Below are 17,706 nucleotides of genomic sequence, written 5' to 3'. Positions count from 1 at the left end.
CGTCCGCCTCTGTCACCAATCGAGTCGTCGATCACAAGGAAGGCACTAATTTGAGGTTGCAAGTGTAAGAGCTCACCTGGAGCCTTCACAAATAGGCTTGGGAGCTGAACGAGACTCGAGAGAGGTATCTGGGGATCCTCACATGCATGACGGACACGGATGAGATCAGGCTAGAGTGGAGGGAGCAACTGGAGCGGCTTCAACGAATGGAGCAGCAGATAGCGGTGTACCAGACTTAGATGCGCGCCAGTAGTAGTGGCGCTGCTAATGGCAGCAGCATTGCTCTGCTGGTGGTGGCAGTGCTGCTGGTGGGACACAGACATCACCGCCTTTTTTGTCAAATCAGCAGGACCACGAGATTGACGACGATGACTATAAGAATCTTTAGGGTTTAGAGCTTTGTTTTACTGTTTCATTGTATTTGATTTATTTTATTTTTAATTTTATTTAAACATTTGATATTTAATAATATTACATAATTGGTTTCTATTATTTATAATTTGATCACTAATTGTGTAAAAAATAAATTTAAATAAAAAAATTAGAATTAAAAAGAAAAATTTTAAAAAAATTACATCAAAATATTTTTAAAAAATATTGACATTACCCTTAGATTTACCGAAGGCATAATCCAACGGTAATAGTGCGGGAAACTATATGTTGTGACACCAACGTTATCGTTAAAAAAATCTGTCGGTAATCAAATGATTTTTCTGACATGTAATCTGTCGCAGAATCTGACAATGATTATCTTCGGATGAAAAATCTGACGGTAACTGATTACTGACGAGGTATATACATTCAGATTACTTCCAATGGTAAATTCGTTAATAATTAACTTAGCATCGTATTTTATTCTTCTTTTCGACGGTACTCAGTGTTTTTTTGTAGTGTGCGTCTTTCAGCATCTTTGCTGTGACTGTTTTCCCCTTTCAACACATTCAAGAACAACAACACAACAATTTTAGAGAGGCCAGGAACAGAGACATGGAGAGAGAAAGAGATTGCAGAGATAGAGAAGAGAGAAAGTAGGAAGAGATATGGCACAGAGAGAATGAGATGGTGATAAGGTGAGGTAAGAGTATAATTGTCCAAATGACAATTTTAAAATTAAAATGGACTATAAGGACAAGTTCGAATAAAAAAAAGTTAGGAACGAATTCAATTTTCGAGTTAAATTTTAAGGACTAAAATCGTAATTATATATTTTTGAGATAAATATATTTTTTAATGATCATTAAAAAATCTTTACTAGTAATTATATATATAATTGTTAACAAAATTTTTTTACGATAAAGTATATGAATATTAATATTTAGTTGTTAATAAATATATTAATAGTAATTTTTATTATCATTAAAAAAAATAAATGACTATTAAAAATAATTTTTTAATAGATAAAATTAATGCAATGATGAAGATACATATTTCTATATTGAAATAATCTCTCACCGTGAGTCATAATTTTTTGCCAGCACTATATTGGATGTGTCATCCAGGGACGGATCCAGGGGCCAATAACACATATAATATTAAAAATTATGTAAAAAGATTATATAATATAAGATGTATTACAAAAATATATTGACAAAGAATATATTTTAAAGTAAAAAGAAATATGTGTATAATTTTTACTAACGAAATGGTCGATTCTTCGTATCATAAAATTCATCGATAATAGAATTTGTGTAAAATTTTTCAGTAATTTTCTTTTTAATATAATTAAAAAAAATTATCAAGAAATTCATCTTTTATTTTGTTTTTAAGTTATTTTTCACAATATTCATAGTTGAAAAAGATCTCTTAATTGTAGCAGTTGAAACAGAGAGAATTAATACCAAATAAATAAAAAAAGACGGCTATAAGAAGAAAAAGAATTCACTTTATGATATTTAAAATTTTTTATTTAATTAAAAAATATTAGTAATAATATCTTTTTCAAATTTTTTTAATATTGTTACTTACTTTTTAGATATTAAAAATTATTAATATTTAAATTAAACTGAATTTTTATTTAAACTAGACTAAATACTAAATATTTTTTTTAAAAAAATTAAATTATACATAATAACTTATTACTCTTAAAAAAAGTTGGAGGAGCCGAGGCCGCTTCTCGTCCCCCTTATATCCGTCCCTGGTGTCATGTTTATACTAGAATTATTATTTAAAATAATAATATTATCAAAATAAAAAAGTCAAAATTTATTTTATTTAATATTTATTAATAATTAATAAATAAAATAATTTTAATTATTTTTAGTTAATTTTTTTTATTAAAGAGAATAACAGCAAGTTCATCTCATTATTTCTCAATCATACCAAAACAAGTTTGCATGAGTTTAAATAATGGATTAATGGTTAGATATATAATTATTTATGTATTTTTATTCAATCGTTTAAAATTTTAGAATAGATGATTTTATAACATAAATCAAAACTTATATAATGGAAAAAAAAATCTAGAGTTAGATAATTAACTACTTGTCCATATCGAATAGCATTTGCCCATTATATATATTGCACTGAATTCTATACTATAATGACCTGTCTAAACTATTACTATTTTACACAGTTCTTTTTAATTCCTAAAATTAACTTCATATAGTCTTATAAATACTATAATTAATTACTTTTCTCTTACATTTCAAAAGGGATCTTACTTACTATTTTGACATGAACTGAATATTAATCCTTCCTATGGTAACATCTCCTTTCCCAATCATAGGTACCAAAGTAACAACAATATGATCATCTTCTTCAGCTTCTAGATTCTCCAATACCTTAGATATCCCAACCATAAAGCGAGTATTTGATTTATGTCCATGATTTCCATGGGGCAAACTCACGAAAGTACCCACAAACTCTGCATGGTTTTCATCACTAAGCATGTCTTCATCATCATCAATATGAACATCAAATTTAACATTTTCATAGCTTTGTAATTCAGTCACTTCTATCACTAAAACCTCTTCCTCTTGTTCTTTCTCTTCCTTGCTCCTCAACTTCTTTGGTCTCTTTACACTAATGCTTACCTTAGAATCCAAAACAAAAGGAAATTTGGTAATTGGCTTTGAGGCCAAAATTGAAGATTTTTTTGCTTCCCTTTGCATCTTTGTTCTTCTTGGTTTAGGATTAACATTTAGCCAAGGAAGATCAACTTCTTCATAAACATAACCCAAAAGTTTAGTATCAAGACAATCTCTTACCTTAACTCGAACAAGATTAAGATTCTCATCATAGAAGAAAAATTTGGAATCTAACCAATTAGGATCATCCCTATAGTCTCTTCTACCACCTTCCAATTTTGTCCATAACTCCCACAATCTATCCACGTTGGAGTGATGAGCATAGAAAATAGGATCTCTCGCGGCCGTGTAGAAAGTTCCCATGTCTTCATGGTTGGGTGTATCGACCGCACCCAACCAATCATGGATAGAGTTATGAGGAGCAAGCTCAACCGAGCCAGGACCCGGTTGAGCTGGGTCTCCGAGACGATAAGGGCTTCCCATGAATAACTCTTTGGTGTTGGCTAAAACCATTTGCTTGTACATGAAGGCAAGGTTGTAGGAAATTTGTTGATCTTGTGTTCTAATTTTGGGAGATAGAATATCATAGTTAAGATCAACCAAGTGGGGTGGCATGTGCTTGTAGTGTCTAAGTTTATGGTAAAGTGAAGAATTTGGAGTGGTGAAATATGATGGAATTTGCATACCTTGAATGGAATCCCAATTCCAATAAGGTAAAGCAAAACTTGGATCCCCAATTAGGGTTCCCAAGATTCTCTCAAAGAAATAAATGTAAAACCTATGGAAAGGGAAGAAAAGCCATGACCTATGCACATCAATCTTTTGATCTTGGAAGGGGTGTTTTTGAGGATATCCACCATTGCAATAAGCACAATGAACTTTAGCTTGTTGTATGAAATTACGTGGGTCATCATTAGGAAGTGATTTCATGATGGCAATACCTTTTTCTAACTTGGCTATGAACTCATCATCTACCAAATGTGCTGGCCTTCTAACCCTAATAATTGAACTATTATTTTTGTACTTGTTGTAAGTGGCATTGATTAAATAATCTTTGAAATCTATGAATTTAAAGGGAGTTGCCAAAGTTGGACAACAATAGGGTGATGTTATTGCATTGGGAGGCAAATCAACTGGGCCACACTTTGTAAAATCTGGTGAAATTGCTCTAGAAACATCATTGGAATAATTAGATGATGATGATGATGATGGATAATTAACATTTCCTTCAAATTCTAAGCTATTGATAAAGGTATTCCTCCAAGAAAATCTCCAAGGATAATGGGATTGGTGGCTTTGATTATTAAAGGAGGTTAAGTAATAAGAAAAGTAGGGCTTAGTAATCATGGTGAAGATCAATGAGTTGTTGTTATTAAGAAAGGTGATTAAGGGTATTAGGAAGATTATGAGAATAATTAGGGAGATGGCTAAATGGAGAAACCTTGAAGGATGGTTTATTACATTTGCCATGCTAGCTTTCCCTAGTGGATGTTTATATCTCCATGCATGCTTGAAGAAATTGTATAAATAATAAGAGTAGGAAAAGGAATGTGTGGATTAAGTTATTCCAGAGCGTTGCTCCAATTAATGAACTCGTATAAGGTTGGTGTTGCCACTATAAGATTTTGTATATATTTTTTATTTGAATATAACCAGGATAATGAAATACAATAAATGTGTACTATATTTAAAAAAAAAGAAGAAGAAAAATATCGGATAAATAAGTTTTTTTTAAATCAAATTCTAAGTATGTCTCTAAAAAGTTATTATTTTTTAAATAATAGAAATATAGAAACCTTATGAAACAAACATAAAATATTTTATAATAAATATATAAACTTTTGAAATAAAAAATAAAAAAATTTTGAAAATATATATATATATATATATATATATATATATATATATATATATATATATAACTAACCAATTATGTATAAATAACATAATTAAAGAAGACGATAAAAGTATTAAGAGAGAAAAATGTAATGGCAATAAAAATATGAGTGGAAGAAGAAGCAGCAGCCAAAAAAAAAAAGCAACATATATAAGAAGATGAATAAGAAGGTGAAAACAGAAGAAAAAGAATGGTTATCAGAAATTGACTTAATATAAATGAGAAAAAAGAATTTTGATACATTAAATAAAAAATCGGCTTAATATAAATGAGATTTCTTCCTCTTTACAATAATAGTCATTTAAAAAAAAATCTTGTCGATATATTATTTGTTATTGTCACTTTATTAACTAATGTGTAGTGTGTAACTAAATAAATACTAAACCACTGTCTAAAGCCTAAAGGAAAAATATACTTTCTGAACAATTTTAAAAATACTTTTAATATTTAACTTATTTTCATTTTGTCTCTAATAATTTAAATATGTTTTCAATTATATACGCTTAGGAGCTCACGTAATTAAAAAAATTATATAATAATTTAAAATTGACGTACAAATGATACGTACATAATTTTAATTAAGATGATGTGTCAGTAACATATCAAAATATATATATATATATATATATATATATATATATATATAATTATGATAAATATTACATATTTTTTACGTATTATATAAAATGTCTCACCTATCTTAAAACTTTTTTTATAATTTATTAATAAGAGGGCACAATATTGTTTAATTTTAAATAAAAATGAATGTTACTTTTTCTTTTATCTTACAATGTTACTCTGTTAAATGAGAATATTTTTTAATATGATTGGTTTGGATTTATAATGGGAGTCACTTAGATAAAGATGTTTAAAATATTTTTTAGTAATTAAAAATCAATATATATAATCGATTAAATCATGTTATTTTTGTTAAAATTAGGCTAGATAAATTAATTTAACCGAAAAAATAGTGAATCAAATCTTGAATTGATCTAAATTAATATTATTTTTTTATAAAAAATGACTACAATACCTTTATTATAAAAAATAATTAAAATACTCTTATTATATATATATATATATATATTAATTTTAAAAATTTTAAATTCTAACCCTACAATAGAAAAATAAAAGACTAAAATTTAGGATTCTCAAAATTAATATATATAATAGAAATATTTTAGTCATTTTTGGATATTGTAATTATTTTTTATAAAAGAATAATATTAATTTAGATCAATTCAAGATTTGATTAACTATTTTTTGATCCATTTAATTTATCTAACCTAATTTTAACAAAAATAATTCAATTTAATTGATTATATATATTAAATTTTAATTATTAAAAAATATGCTTATAAAAAAATATTTTTAACATCTTTATCTGAATAACTCCCATTTATAATTTGACGAACGTTGTTTTCCGTCTCAACGGCCGTACAAATAAACGAGTTCCACGCAAGGTTGAAGTACTTCTCCAATTAAATTTTCTTCTTGATTTGTCTCTGTTCACACATTGATACTCAAGAAGCAATATAATTTCTATAGAAAGTTGAAGGAGGAGGGAGGGGGGCATTAGAATTATAAATGCACGTAGGTGAGGAGGCAGGTGGGGCGTTATTAATCACAGTTTAGTCATAAATGCATGCAGGTGAAAGATAATACTAACATGCTATCTATATGCCATATGTTCCCACAATTTGTACTTCTAGTCCACGTAAATTAGAGGATTAGATTAGATTTTTATTAAAATTTAATATTACAGTACTTTTCTAAATAGGAAAAACTACCATTTGTACCATGAAGTTTACGAACGCTGACAAAAATATCTATGAAAAAAGAAAAGTGACTTTGTACCCATGAAAGGCTGAATCTGTCTGTCGATAGTACTCGAACGTCATTAAAACGTTAGCTCCGTTAAGTTAAAAGACAACGTGGAACGTTAACTGCTTACCTGGCTTTTGAATTTTAATTTGAATTTTTTTAAGAACTTTCCAGGTGGATATAGAAGAGAGAGAGAGAAACGTTAGATTCACTTCGCGCCATTCCATCTTCTTCCTCACCACCCTTATGCATGCCCTAGTAGAGTGAGAGACGCGAACCACGTACTGGAGCGACGCCCAACCACCTCCGTCCGCCCAAAACACCACCGGCGACCAGCATCACCCAATCGTTCTTCCATTTTCTTCTCCTTTGCACGTAGTTACTCTGTCTCAGCGCGAACAGCCCCTGCTTTGCATCTTCCAGTCCGGCGAGGAACCAAGGGCGGGGAACTTTTGTGCCGATGTGACCGCCGCTCCTCCACGTCGCCCAATTTCTTCGTCCTTCCCTCTCATCAGCGCAAGTTCAATTCCCTTTCACTACTTCCCTGTCTTTCTTCTCTTTAATTTTGTTGCTTTTTCATTCCGTTTTAGTGACCTGGGTAGGTTAAGTTACATGATTTCTGTGTTTTATTGTTCACTTGTTTGCTGTGGCTGAATTTTCTGGGTTGTTTGACGCCAACATAGAACTAAACACGTTGTCTGAATTTGCTGCACACCACATGCTCGATATATCACCTGAATGAAGTTTTTTATTTAAACCTTATATCTGATCAGCATAGGGCTTAAGTTTTGTTTTCATTAGGCATTTTAATTCACAAATATGCAATTTTCTGAACTTTGTGATGATGATTGTGATTAAACTTTGGTTATGCGTTAGGTGAATGTCCTTGTTTTACACCAAGTTATCTATATGTTGTTGTCACTCAATGAAGAGATACCTACCTAACAAAATATAATTTGGTAAATTCTTCTTATTTTACACGGGTTGGCAGCAAGCATAGCCTATTACGTATTCCTCACCAAACATCATAACATATATATCTCAAAACATTATTCTATAAATCAATAATTGAAACCCCATTTTTCGTGTAATAAATAATGGAAAGAATTAATGGATGTATTGGGCTGATGAATAAGTTTAGTTAAAATTTTAAATAATGGCACGATTACTAGGCGATCTTGTTGCTTATCGAGCTACGGGAACTGGCCATATGGAACTCTTGGCAGGTTTGTTTAAATTTCACTTTATAAGAACTTGTCATGTTTGCATTTTTTGTTGGAATTTGTTCTGCAACATTATCCTATTAGGTGATTTCAGCAGTAGCTTAACTAGCTATGTTAAATAAGGTGGATGTAATATCATCATGAAACAAAGAAGCAATGATTTTTAAATTCAGTTTTCAATTTTTAAACAAAGAAGCAATTGTTTATAAGTTTATTAAATTTTCTTTTTTCTCTTTATCAGTGTATTGGATGAGTCCACAAATGTACCTTATCAATATAATAGCTATAGTGCCTTTTGTGATTTTGTTTATTAGTGGAATCAGTAGAACATGTAGTTGGGTACATCTATTTGAGTGATATAGCTATTACAAGATTTATACTATTATTCAAAAAGTAGTATTTTGTATTCATACTATCTATTGCAGTTTAGCTTCTCTTATTGCTTGTCTCAAATAAAGTGCAATTGTATACTGAACTTTTTGATGATGATTGTGATTAAACTTTGGTCATGCGCTAGTTGAATGTCCTTGTTGAAATAGTAGGTGTATTGATAAGAGGATACTATGGAGGCCAGTTACTTACTGCTATTGGAGCCGATGCAAATAATCATATCTTCCCAATAGCATATGCAATCGTTGAGTCAGAGAACAAGGACAGTTGGAAATGGTTCTTGGAGCTCCTACAGGATGATGTCGGTGACCATGCAGCAAATGGCTTTAACCTCATGTCGGACATGCAAAAGGTAAATATATTGTATTTATTCGAAACTGTTTTAACTGACTAATTGAGTAAAGCTTAGTCAGGTTAATTAGTTGTTGTAATTCGCTAAACTCAGTACTCTGTATCTGGTTGTGTATATATTTAAGTTGGTTGAATTGAAGGAATTTAATATCTTCTTTGTGTGATTTGTATATTTTTTAATTGATCTGCTTTCAGTTAGGTTGGTTGAATTGAAGGCATTTAATAGTCTCTGTGTGATTTGTATATATTTTGATTGGTCTGATTTCAGGAAACTTGGTTCTTAATTGAAAATGTGTTGATTGGTCTATGTTAATTGTTCTGAATTTAGTTTAGTTGATTCAATTGATTTCATTTAGTTCAGTATCAAATTTTAGTCTAAACCTCACCTTGTGAAGGAGTTTATTGATTTATATTCAGCTGTCTTAGTCATTTATCCGTTGTATGGTCAGGGCCTAATTCCAGCAGTGAAGGATATCATGCCAGGTGCACATCACAGATTCTGTGCCATGCATATCTATCAGAACTTTAGAAAACAATGGCCAGACTTAGAAATGAAGGCTGCAATGTGGGCATGCTCAAAGGCTACTACACCACAAGATTTTGAACAAGCAATGGGGAGGGTCAAGAGAATAAACCAGCACGCTTGGGAGTATCTTAACAAAATTCCCCCGCAACAGTGGCCAAGATCTCACTTCAGTGAGTACCCTAAGGTTGACTTCTATACAAATAACAATTGCGAGACCTTCAACGGCAAAATTAAAAAGATGCGAGGAAAGCCGATTATTACCATGTTAGAGGAAGTGAGAGGTTATGTAATGAGGATTTTGGCAAGAAACAAGAAGGCACTTGTCGGATATCATGGTAGAATAACCCCTGTGCAACAAAGTCGTTTGGAAAGGGAGAAAAAAGAGAGCAACTATTGGAGGCCCTTCCCATCCGGTGATGAAGATGGGAATGTCTATGAAGTTCAAAGGCTACCTGTGAAGGTGAGTGTAGACTTGGGGAGAAGGACCTGTTCATGCAGGTTATGGCAGCTTACTAGACTTCCATGTAGGCATGCCTGTGCTGCCATTGCATACCAAAATCGCAGAGCCGAGGACTTTGCTCACAACTGGCTTACTATGGGAGCATACAACCTAGCATATCAGTGGACAGTTCAACCTGTCCCAAGCCAGGAGTACTGGGAGAAGGGAAACCACTATCCATTGTTGCCTCTAGTGTATAGGAAGCCTATTGGGAGACCTACTAAAAAGAGAGACGCTCGTAGAGATGGTCCTAGAGAGAATCCTGATCCCCATAGAGCAAAGAGGAGATATGGCCCCATTAAATGTACATATTGTCTGAAGGTATAACCTTATATTCCATATCTCATTTGTTTACTTCTGCATATTGGTTGTATTGTAAAAAAATTAAAATTGCAATTATTGCTACTGTTTTCTCAGACTGGTCATAACAGCAGAGGATGTGACAAGAAGAAAGAAGCTATGGCTAGTGGAGGAGCTGCATCAGGTAGTGGTCGTCAGCATCAGGGTCCAGCAGTGAGATCTGAAGGTATGGGTGTTAATGATCTTGATGAGGATGCTGCCAGAGAGCAAGAGATGTATTGGAAAGAGACTTTGGAGGCAGCAGATGCTGAAGCATCAGCTTCAGATTCACCCAGTGTAAGTTATTTATATCCACTCTCTTCTTATACTTATTGGCATGAAGATAAATTTATCTTGCATTAAAATTTGAGCTAATGCAATTATCAACATTTATAGGTGAATGTTGATGATCTGAACTGTGTGAATCCTTATGAAGAACCTATGGCAGCAAGACCTCCACCTTCTAACTCCTCTACTGCATATGTGCCACCTAGACCTATCATAAAACCAACCATATCCAAGAGACCAATTAGGAGGAGAAATATTAAGAGGCCACCACCGTCACAACCTTCTCTACTCAGACCTGCCCCACCACAACCTACTCCCATAACGCCTACCACACCACAACCTTCTGTTGTTAGGCCTACATCACCAACTAACCAACCGCCTCCAAGAGTTACCAGACAAACAATGCATGCTGCAAGCCGAGGTACCACTACACGATTTATGCAATTCATGCCAACTCCACCATCCACAATTCAAACATCAGGCAGATAGCCAGTACCGGGGTTCCGTCCACCAACAGGAGCATCTTCAAGTGGCAACAACAACGGGGTTTCTAGTGGCAGCAGCAACTCCACACCCAACAAATAGGATTTTCTTGTGTGAATTTGTTTTTTGATGAAGTACTTACTGTAATGAGAGCTCTATGAACTCTTATATTATGTTTTTTTTTTGTAATTTATGCCTAGTAATTAAACAACACAACTTGATGCTTTCATGTTCATGGTTTGTAAATGTTCTATTAGGTACATTTGATTTGTTACTGCTACATCAAACTCATATCCTCCTTTTGAGGCTTTTGTTGATAACTGCATATGAGTAAATTACTTCAGGGTTTATTATATCTTATGGAATGAATATTTAGTTCCATTTTCAGGTTACAACTTTGCTATGTATTTTACAATACCATGTTTCTGGCTAGATTAAGACAGATCACGACATTTATATTTATTTTTTTTTTGTCAAAATTGAGTTAACTCCAATCTAACAGATATCAAATACATTAACAATCATGGAGATTAATGTCATTACACAACTTGACTTTTTCCACAACAAGTGAAGATAGTAACAGAGTTTCAAAGTTCATCATCATCGAGACCAACTAGCTTCTAAATTCATCATCATTGAAACAAAAAAGGTGCACAAAAAGAACCCAGGACAACATACACCATAAGCACAGTTACATATTGATTAATTGGAGTAGATTCAGCCCTACACAAATCAGTAAACTCAAAAAAATAGTTATAATCCATGACCTAATACTTCTAATTTCACCCTGGAGCTTCCCTATCTTTAACAAGATCTTCACACTATTCTCTTCAATCTCTCTTCTTTGCCCAGTGAGATTGACCTCATGGTTACTACAGGAGCTATCTTGATTTTTTCTAACAAGGGCTCTTGCCAGTCCTTCCCATCCTCCGTCAATCTCATCCACCCATACAAAATACTTGCAATCCATCGTTTGTAGTGTGAAAGGGAGGAATAAGGAATCATTAAAAATAAGTTAATCTGATCAGAAGCACAAAAACAAAAAGACTTACCTTCCATAGAGGACACCTTATGAACCATCTCTCAGGATTTGTTAAGGTTCCAGATTGTAGCAACACCACACCCTGTCCACAAAAGCATCTCCCAGACAAAGTCTTCTCTTCACCCCTCTTGGAAGACGAAGTCCCTTCTTCGCTGATGCTTCCATTCGAAGAACATTGCTTACCTCTGCTTCTCCTAGACATTCTAGGGTTTTGAAATTGAAATTGGGGAATCAGTTGAAGATAAATTAGGGGAATGGGTGATGTTATAACCGTATATTTATGCTTGGACACGTTAGACTACTGATTCAATGCCAGGTAAGCAGTTAACGTTCCACGTTGGCTTTTAACTTAACGGAGCTAACGTTTTAATGACGTTCGGGTACTATCGACAGACGGATCCAGCCTTTCATGGGTACAAAGTCACTTTTCTTCTTCCATGGGTACTTTTGTCAGCATTCGTAAAGTTCATGGGTACAAATGGTAGTTTTTCCTTCTAAATATTATAAAGCTAACAAAACTAACATCAAATTGGTCAAGTCGTAGTCATGAGTAACAAAAACAAAACATAGCACATTATAAAGATTAATAGAGAATAAATGCTTTAAAATACTTTCTGAATTTTAAATTGTTATTTAATTTAGTCTTTAATTTTAAAAAATAATTAATTAAATTTTTAAAATTCTAAAAAAATGTATTTTTATTAGTCTCTTGTAAAAGTTCTGTCTAAATGTTGATTATGTAGAGTAGTGTAAACTGTCATGTAGGATTCCAGATGTATGCTAATGTATACCAAATTTAAATTTGATTCAAATTGGTATCTGGAATTGCTTAATAATGTTCAAATTAATCCATTTTTAATTATAAAGTCCTAATTATCCAAAATTATTGTCTTCTCTTTTTCAACCTCTGTGTTGTCTTCTTCTCTTCTTCGACTTCTTCGCTCTTTTCCAGTTCATCTTGTTTTCTCGTCTGCGTGAATGATGATAGGTGATGGGAAGAGAGGCTAAAGTAGCTCAAGTAAAAACAACTCTGCAAGGAGACCTTATGGCAGCAAAGGAGTGTGCAATAGGAGAGGTAAGAACATTGTTTTCTGCAATTACAGGCTTCGGACGGTGATGAAGTACTCAACGATGACAGAGAATCCTGTAGACCATTTTATGGTTGCCCAAACTATGAAGTAAGGTTATAACTCTGAAGAAAATGTTAAGATGGTTTCACTTTGAGTTTAGATCACCATCGTTTTTTAATTTACAATATGAAATTCATTGTAATTTTTTCTACTGGACTGATGGATGTGAAGAACCAGTTTGTGTAACACCTATTCCACAAAAAATTTTGCATGAGTTCAATTGGAGGATGACAAGTTTGGAGAGTGATGTTAAGACCTTGAAAATAATGACAATGGTGCTGCTGCTGGCTTTTGTAGTTACTTTTGGTGTGTGTTTAGGTCTTAGCTTGTTGGGGTTTATAGTCAATAAATGATGATTATGTTATGAAATTTTAAATTTTTTAAGTGGTATGTAATGTTTTGATGAAGATGCAATGAAATGAAATACTAATTTTGCATGAGTTCAACTCTTAATGCTGCACTTGTTTTGCTAAAATTGTGATCAATTAAACAAAAAAGAGATAAATCAAAACATTCAACGAAGCTAAATATGAATTGAATTTAACATAACATTTTCCGGAGCATGAAACAAGTATTGTTTGTATTAAAGCACATTGTGCATAACATAATATCACAACCCAAAACATCATAGGCCATAAGAACATCAAAGGCCATGCATACAGGTTTCAATAGTTGAATTACAAAAAACATGACATTGTTTAACCATAGCATTCAACTACAACGACATGAACTCAAAAGGCGACTTCACATTGTACTAGCTAGACATTTTTTCTCATTGAGTTGAATCCTGGAGTTGGAACAAACTTCAAGAAAAAAGCCAGTTTTCTAGAGATTGCTACACTAGTTCCCTGAATAGTCTCTCTTGAAATCTCAGTTGGATGTGGAGCAGCCGCAGCAGTAGCAGTAGTGGATACAGTTGTCCTCTTGATAAGGAGTTTGTTGCGCCTCTCACTTTTAGTCCTCGAAAATCCTTTCTTGGCATTCTTTGTAGTATTTACACCATGTGATAGCAATAACAACAATAACATTTGTAATGCTAATAATAATAATGATGGACTTGTGACAATAAAAAGTATCATTACATGGATGACAACACTGTCCAAAATCATAACATGAAACCAAAAATATATCCTCTCAAGGAACAAGAAAATGGATTTGTTTCTAACGATTAATCTATTCCACAAGTCAATCCAAATTGATTAACTCAAACTCTAATTTTGATTAATATTTTTATTATTATTATTATCTGAGTTGCAGGTTCTTGTTCAGCTTCTTGACCCCCTTCAGCAGTAACTTATGTTTGAATTTTAGTTTGTCCTCCTTGAGCACCAGCCTCACCTTCTGCACCAACAACCTCACCTTCCTTACCTTTAACACTAGCGTCACCCTCATTTGCAGCATCTTCAACAACTTTTGCAGCAACTGCTAGCTCATCAACCTTTTATTTATTTGCTATTTTACAACCCTTTGTTGTGTGACCAACATCTCCACATGTACAACAAGTGAATTTGCCATATTTTCTTTTCAATTTTGTTGTAGTGCGTTCTTGGCTCCCCCAAACAGGTGCCTCATGTGCATTTTTTTTCTTGCATAATGTGATGGCCTTTCACGGGGCTTGCTCCTTACAGGTGGTAAAAAATGGAGGTATTGTGAGGTCTCTCACAACTTTTGGTCTCTTACTGGGTTGATATGGTGCTCATAAGGCTTGTTGTATGATTCCATTGTTAGCCATGCATAAACATAATTCTCGGACCTACAATTCATGACTGAAATTGCAGCTATTTCAGGACGACAAGGTAACCCTAGCAAACAATAAAATTGAGTAATTAAATGTTTAGGATAGATATGCTACCGTGCAATTACACACAAAAAACAAAATATTACTTACCCGATAACTGCCAAGACCTGCAGCTACATGTTTGGTTTCCCAAATCAACCACCACATTATGTGGTTGATCATGCACTTCAAACATGACCTCAGCCGCATCTTCAGACCATATTAGTGTATGATACCTACTGTGATATCACTCCTTTGCAAGTTTACTTTGTTGAATCAGAAGTAAATGTCTCACATGGCTAAAGAGTTTTAGTTTTTTCCTTGCCATACTAGTCATGGCATACCTCCTAACCTCCTCCAGTATCGTCCAGATGGGATTGCATCTGTATGGTTTAATGGCAGCATTGAATACCTCACACATGTTGTTACACACATTGTCAACCTTTGGAAAGTCCTTGTAGTGAGTCCTGGTGCATGCCTACCTAGGAAACTTGTCTAAATACCCTCACGTCTTCTCATTCACCCTATTTATTAACTGGATATGCCCGTTGAATTTCTGGACAGTCATTGCTCTAACACATTTCCAAAGAAAGCTCTTCAAGTGTGAGTCCTTCCATTGTTTCTGGAAGTTTTGCTATAGGTGCCACGCACAGAAGCGGTGATGTGCACCTGGCATAACCTGACGCGATACTAGGATCAAACCCTACAAGGTAACAAAATAATCATTCAATATATGTTACATTCACCAATAACATCCTTAGCTCCTTCAACAAGACAGGATGCTATTTTCAAAATCAAACACTTGAGCAAATAGAGACTTCTTGACTTTTACCAGTTATATAATAATAAATTGAAAAACAGGAGCTAATTTGAAGTGTATGCACTTAAGGATTCCTAAATTCTACAATTGAAACAACAATAGTTCAATATTTCGTAATTAAACATTTTCAAGAAATGTAGCAGTTCGATGACATTCTCATCAGAAAATATATCAGGTTAAGAACAACTCATATTCATTTAATCCAATTGTAGCATAAATATTGCTACAAACTACAAAGGACAGATAACAGATGGAGTTCTTGGATCAGTATTACCAATCCAGCAAGTTTCTAATCAAGTTTCTATGCTATATAAATCCAACAAGGCTAGTCACAAAAAAAAAAGATTCTAGCAAGGTTAGTCTATAAGAACTAGTCTAAGTTAACAAAGGACACCCAAAACTTAATATATCAAATGAAGTACTCCAGAACTTAATATATCAAGTGATAGTAACTATGAGTTCACCCCAAACATAGCAGACATTATGAAAAACAACCTTTTTTGGCCTTTAAATAAGTAAATTGTCAATGATATTAATTTTGTAAGGGTGTGTTTTGAACAAAAATATTTTTATTAATACAAAATAGTCTTTCGAATTGTGTTTATTAATTTAAAATGATCCTTAAAATCATATATCGTGCTTCTAATTGAACCATATAGGTTATCTTCTACATGTCAAAGATGAAGCACCAACCATGCTTTGTCTGGTCTCCAATATCTTCATGCAAGAGCTCCAAGAAGCACTTCCAGTTGTCTTTGTTTTCAACATGAACAATAGCCCATGCAATTGGGTATACTTGATTATTTGCGTCATAACTCATAGCGCACAACAACCAACCTCCATAATAGGTCTTCAAAAAAGTCCCATCTAGTCCTACTCAGGGTCTATAGTCACCCACAAAATCCGTCTTGTATCCATCCAAATAGACATAAAACCTTTTAAATACACCGTCTCTGTTAGGCATCGGACTAACACCTAACTTGATAGTTGAACCCGGATTAGATCTCAATAGCTCCTCTGCATAATCTCTGAGTTTATCATATTCTGCGGCTTCATCACCACTCACTATCTTTCTTGCATCACCCAAAATTCTCGTAATTGTAGTCCTAGACAATTTTATTCCAATTTTTGCCTTAAAGTAATTAAAAACCTCACAGTGTCTAAATGTAGGGAGCTTCCTAACCTTCTTAACAAGTATATCAGTTATCCAAGACCTAGTTGCACATCTATTCTTGAAAGTTCTCTCACATGTATGATCATCTTTAAAAGTATTAATCTACCAACATCCATTCTGTTTGTTATAAAAACAAAACACTATCCAGGGACAATCTTCATTCTTGCATACCATCCTACATCTAGTAGTGTCATTTTTCTTGTACCTAACACCCCTACCCTCTTGCAACGTATAATTTCTAATCTCTTTCTTAAAAGTATCCCTAGTTGTAAATTTCATACCTAACTCTAACCTCACATGTCCAAACTTGGCAGCATCATTGAAGATGAAATTCACAGCTGGGTCTGCATCGTCTTCAGGTCTGGTAGAGTCTTTAGTTCATCAAATTTCTAACTATCATCAGAAAAAGATACTGCTATACATATTTATGCATTACATCACCGGCAAAAAAAAAGAATAAAATCAGTAATTATACTTAAATGGCATTAATTATAGTAAAACATATAATTTACATACATTGCAAGTTTTCTTCTTCCTCATCATCATCTACTTCCTTCTTATAAGTAGATGCATCCATTGAAGGGGGATGGAGAACATCTTCATCACCAGTAGCCTTTTTTATCATTGTCATTATCAGTCTTTCTTTTCCTCTTATCGCTGAAAAGACCAACATCATCGTTGTCACTGCTTGATTCTACACACTCAAGTGGTATGTATGACTTGTATAAACTGTCCTTTGCAGACTCATAAGAATCAGATGAGCTATCAACATTCAAGTGAACTGACTTCTTGTTTACTTATTTTTTTCAGCCTTGTGATCTTGTGATGTACCTTCTAGGCATTTTTATAGATGTATTGAATTTAAAGTTAATAGGCTTGGCTTGTTTCTTTGATGCACTAGATTTTTTGGTTTGCGT

General features: G+C 33.2%; 3 protein-coding genes across 3 annotated transcripts; 2 read left to right on the top strand and 1 right to left on the bottom strand.

Annotated features, from left to right (window-relative positions):
- Positions 1–2,488: 2,488 nt before the first annotated feature.
- LOC112797621 (polyphenol oxidase I, chloroplastic) lies at positions 2,489–4,578 on the bottom strand. Its single transcript, XM_025840655.3, has one exon. It carries the CDS (start codon positions 4,494–4,496, stop codon positions 2,664–2,666), a length of 1,833 nt encoding a protein of 610 aa, XP_025696440.1. The 5' UTR covers positions 4,497–4,578; the 3' UTR covers positions 2,489–2,663.
- Positions 4,579–7,903: 3,325 nt separating this feature from the next.
- On the top strand, positions 7,904–9,753 carry LOC114927591 (uncharacterized). The gene is made up of 5 exons (XM_072234561.1): positions 7,904–7,973; positions 8,212–8,309; positions 8,488–8,712; positions 9,161–9,697; positions 9,736–9,753. The coding sequence occupies exons 1-5, from the start codon at positions 7,904–7,906 to the stop codon at positions 9,751–9,753; spliced, it is 948 nt and encodes a 315-aa protein (XP_072090662.1).
- A 56-nt stretch (positions 9,754–9,809) lies between these two features.
- LOC114927673 (uncharacterized) lies at positions 9,810–11,042 on the top strand. Its single transcript, XM_072236137.1, has 2 exons — positions 9,810–10,057; positions 10,154–11,042. The coding sequence occupies exons 1-2, from the start codon at positions 9,833–9,835 to the stop codon at positions 10,436–10,438; spliced, it is 510 nt and encodes a 169-aa protein (XP_072092238.1). The 5' UTR covers positions 9,810–9,832; the 3' UTR covers positions 10,439–11,042.
- The last annotated feature ends 6,664 nt before the right edge of the window (positions 11,043–17,706 follow it).

The sequence above is a fragment of the Arachis hypogaea genome, chromosome 4, assembly GCF_003086295.3.
Source record: "Arachis hypogaea cultivar Tifrunner chromosome 4, arahy.Tifrunner.gnm2.J5K5, whole genome shotgun sequence".
Classification (NCBI taxonomy): Eukaryota; Viridiplantae; Streptophyta; class Magnoliopsida; order Fabales; family Fabaceae; genus Arachis; species Arachis hypogaea.
The sequence above is the reverse complement of the archived record's forward strand: the minus strand, read 5'-3'. Positions and strand labels throughout refer to the sequence as shown.

Coding starts and splice junctions, on each gene's coding strand:
- LOC112797621 (XM_025840655.3), bottom strand. CDS start 4,496: ATGGCAAATGTAATAAACCATCCTTCAAGGTTTCTCCATTTAGCCATC.
- LOC114927591 (XM_072234561.1), top strand. CDS start 7,904: ATGGCACGATTACTAGGCGATCTTGTTGCTTATCGAGCTACGGGAACT. Junction 7,974..8,211: donor CCATATGGAACTCTTGGCAG/GTTTGTTTAAAT, acceptor TCTCTTTATCAG/TGTATTGGATGAGTCCACAA. Junction 8,713..9,160: donor TCATGTCGGACATGCAAAAG/GTAAATATATTG, acceptor TTGTATGGTCAG/GGCCTAATTCCAGCAGTGAA.
- LOC114927673 (XM_072236137.1), top strand. CDS start 9,833: ATGGGAGCATACAACCTAGCATATCAGTGGACAGTTCAACCTGTCCCA. Junction 10,058..10,153: donor AATGTACATATTGTCTGAAG/GTATAACCTTAT, acceptor CTGTTTTCTCAG/ACTGGTCATAACAGCAGAGG.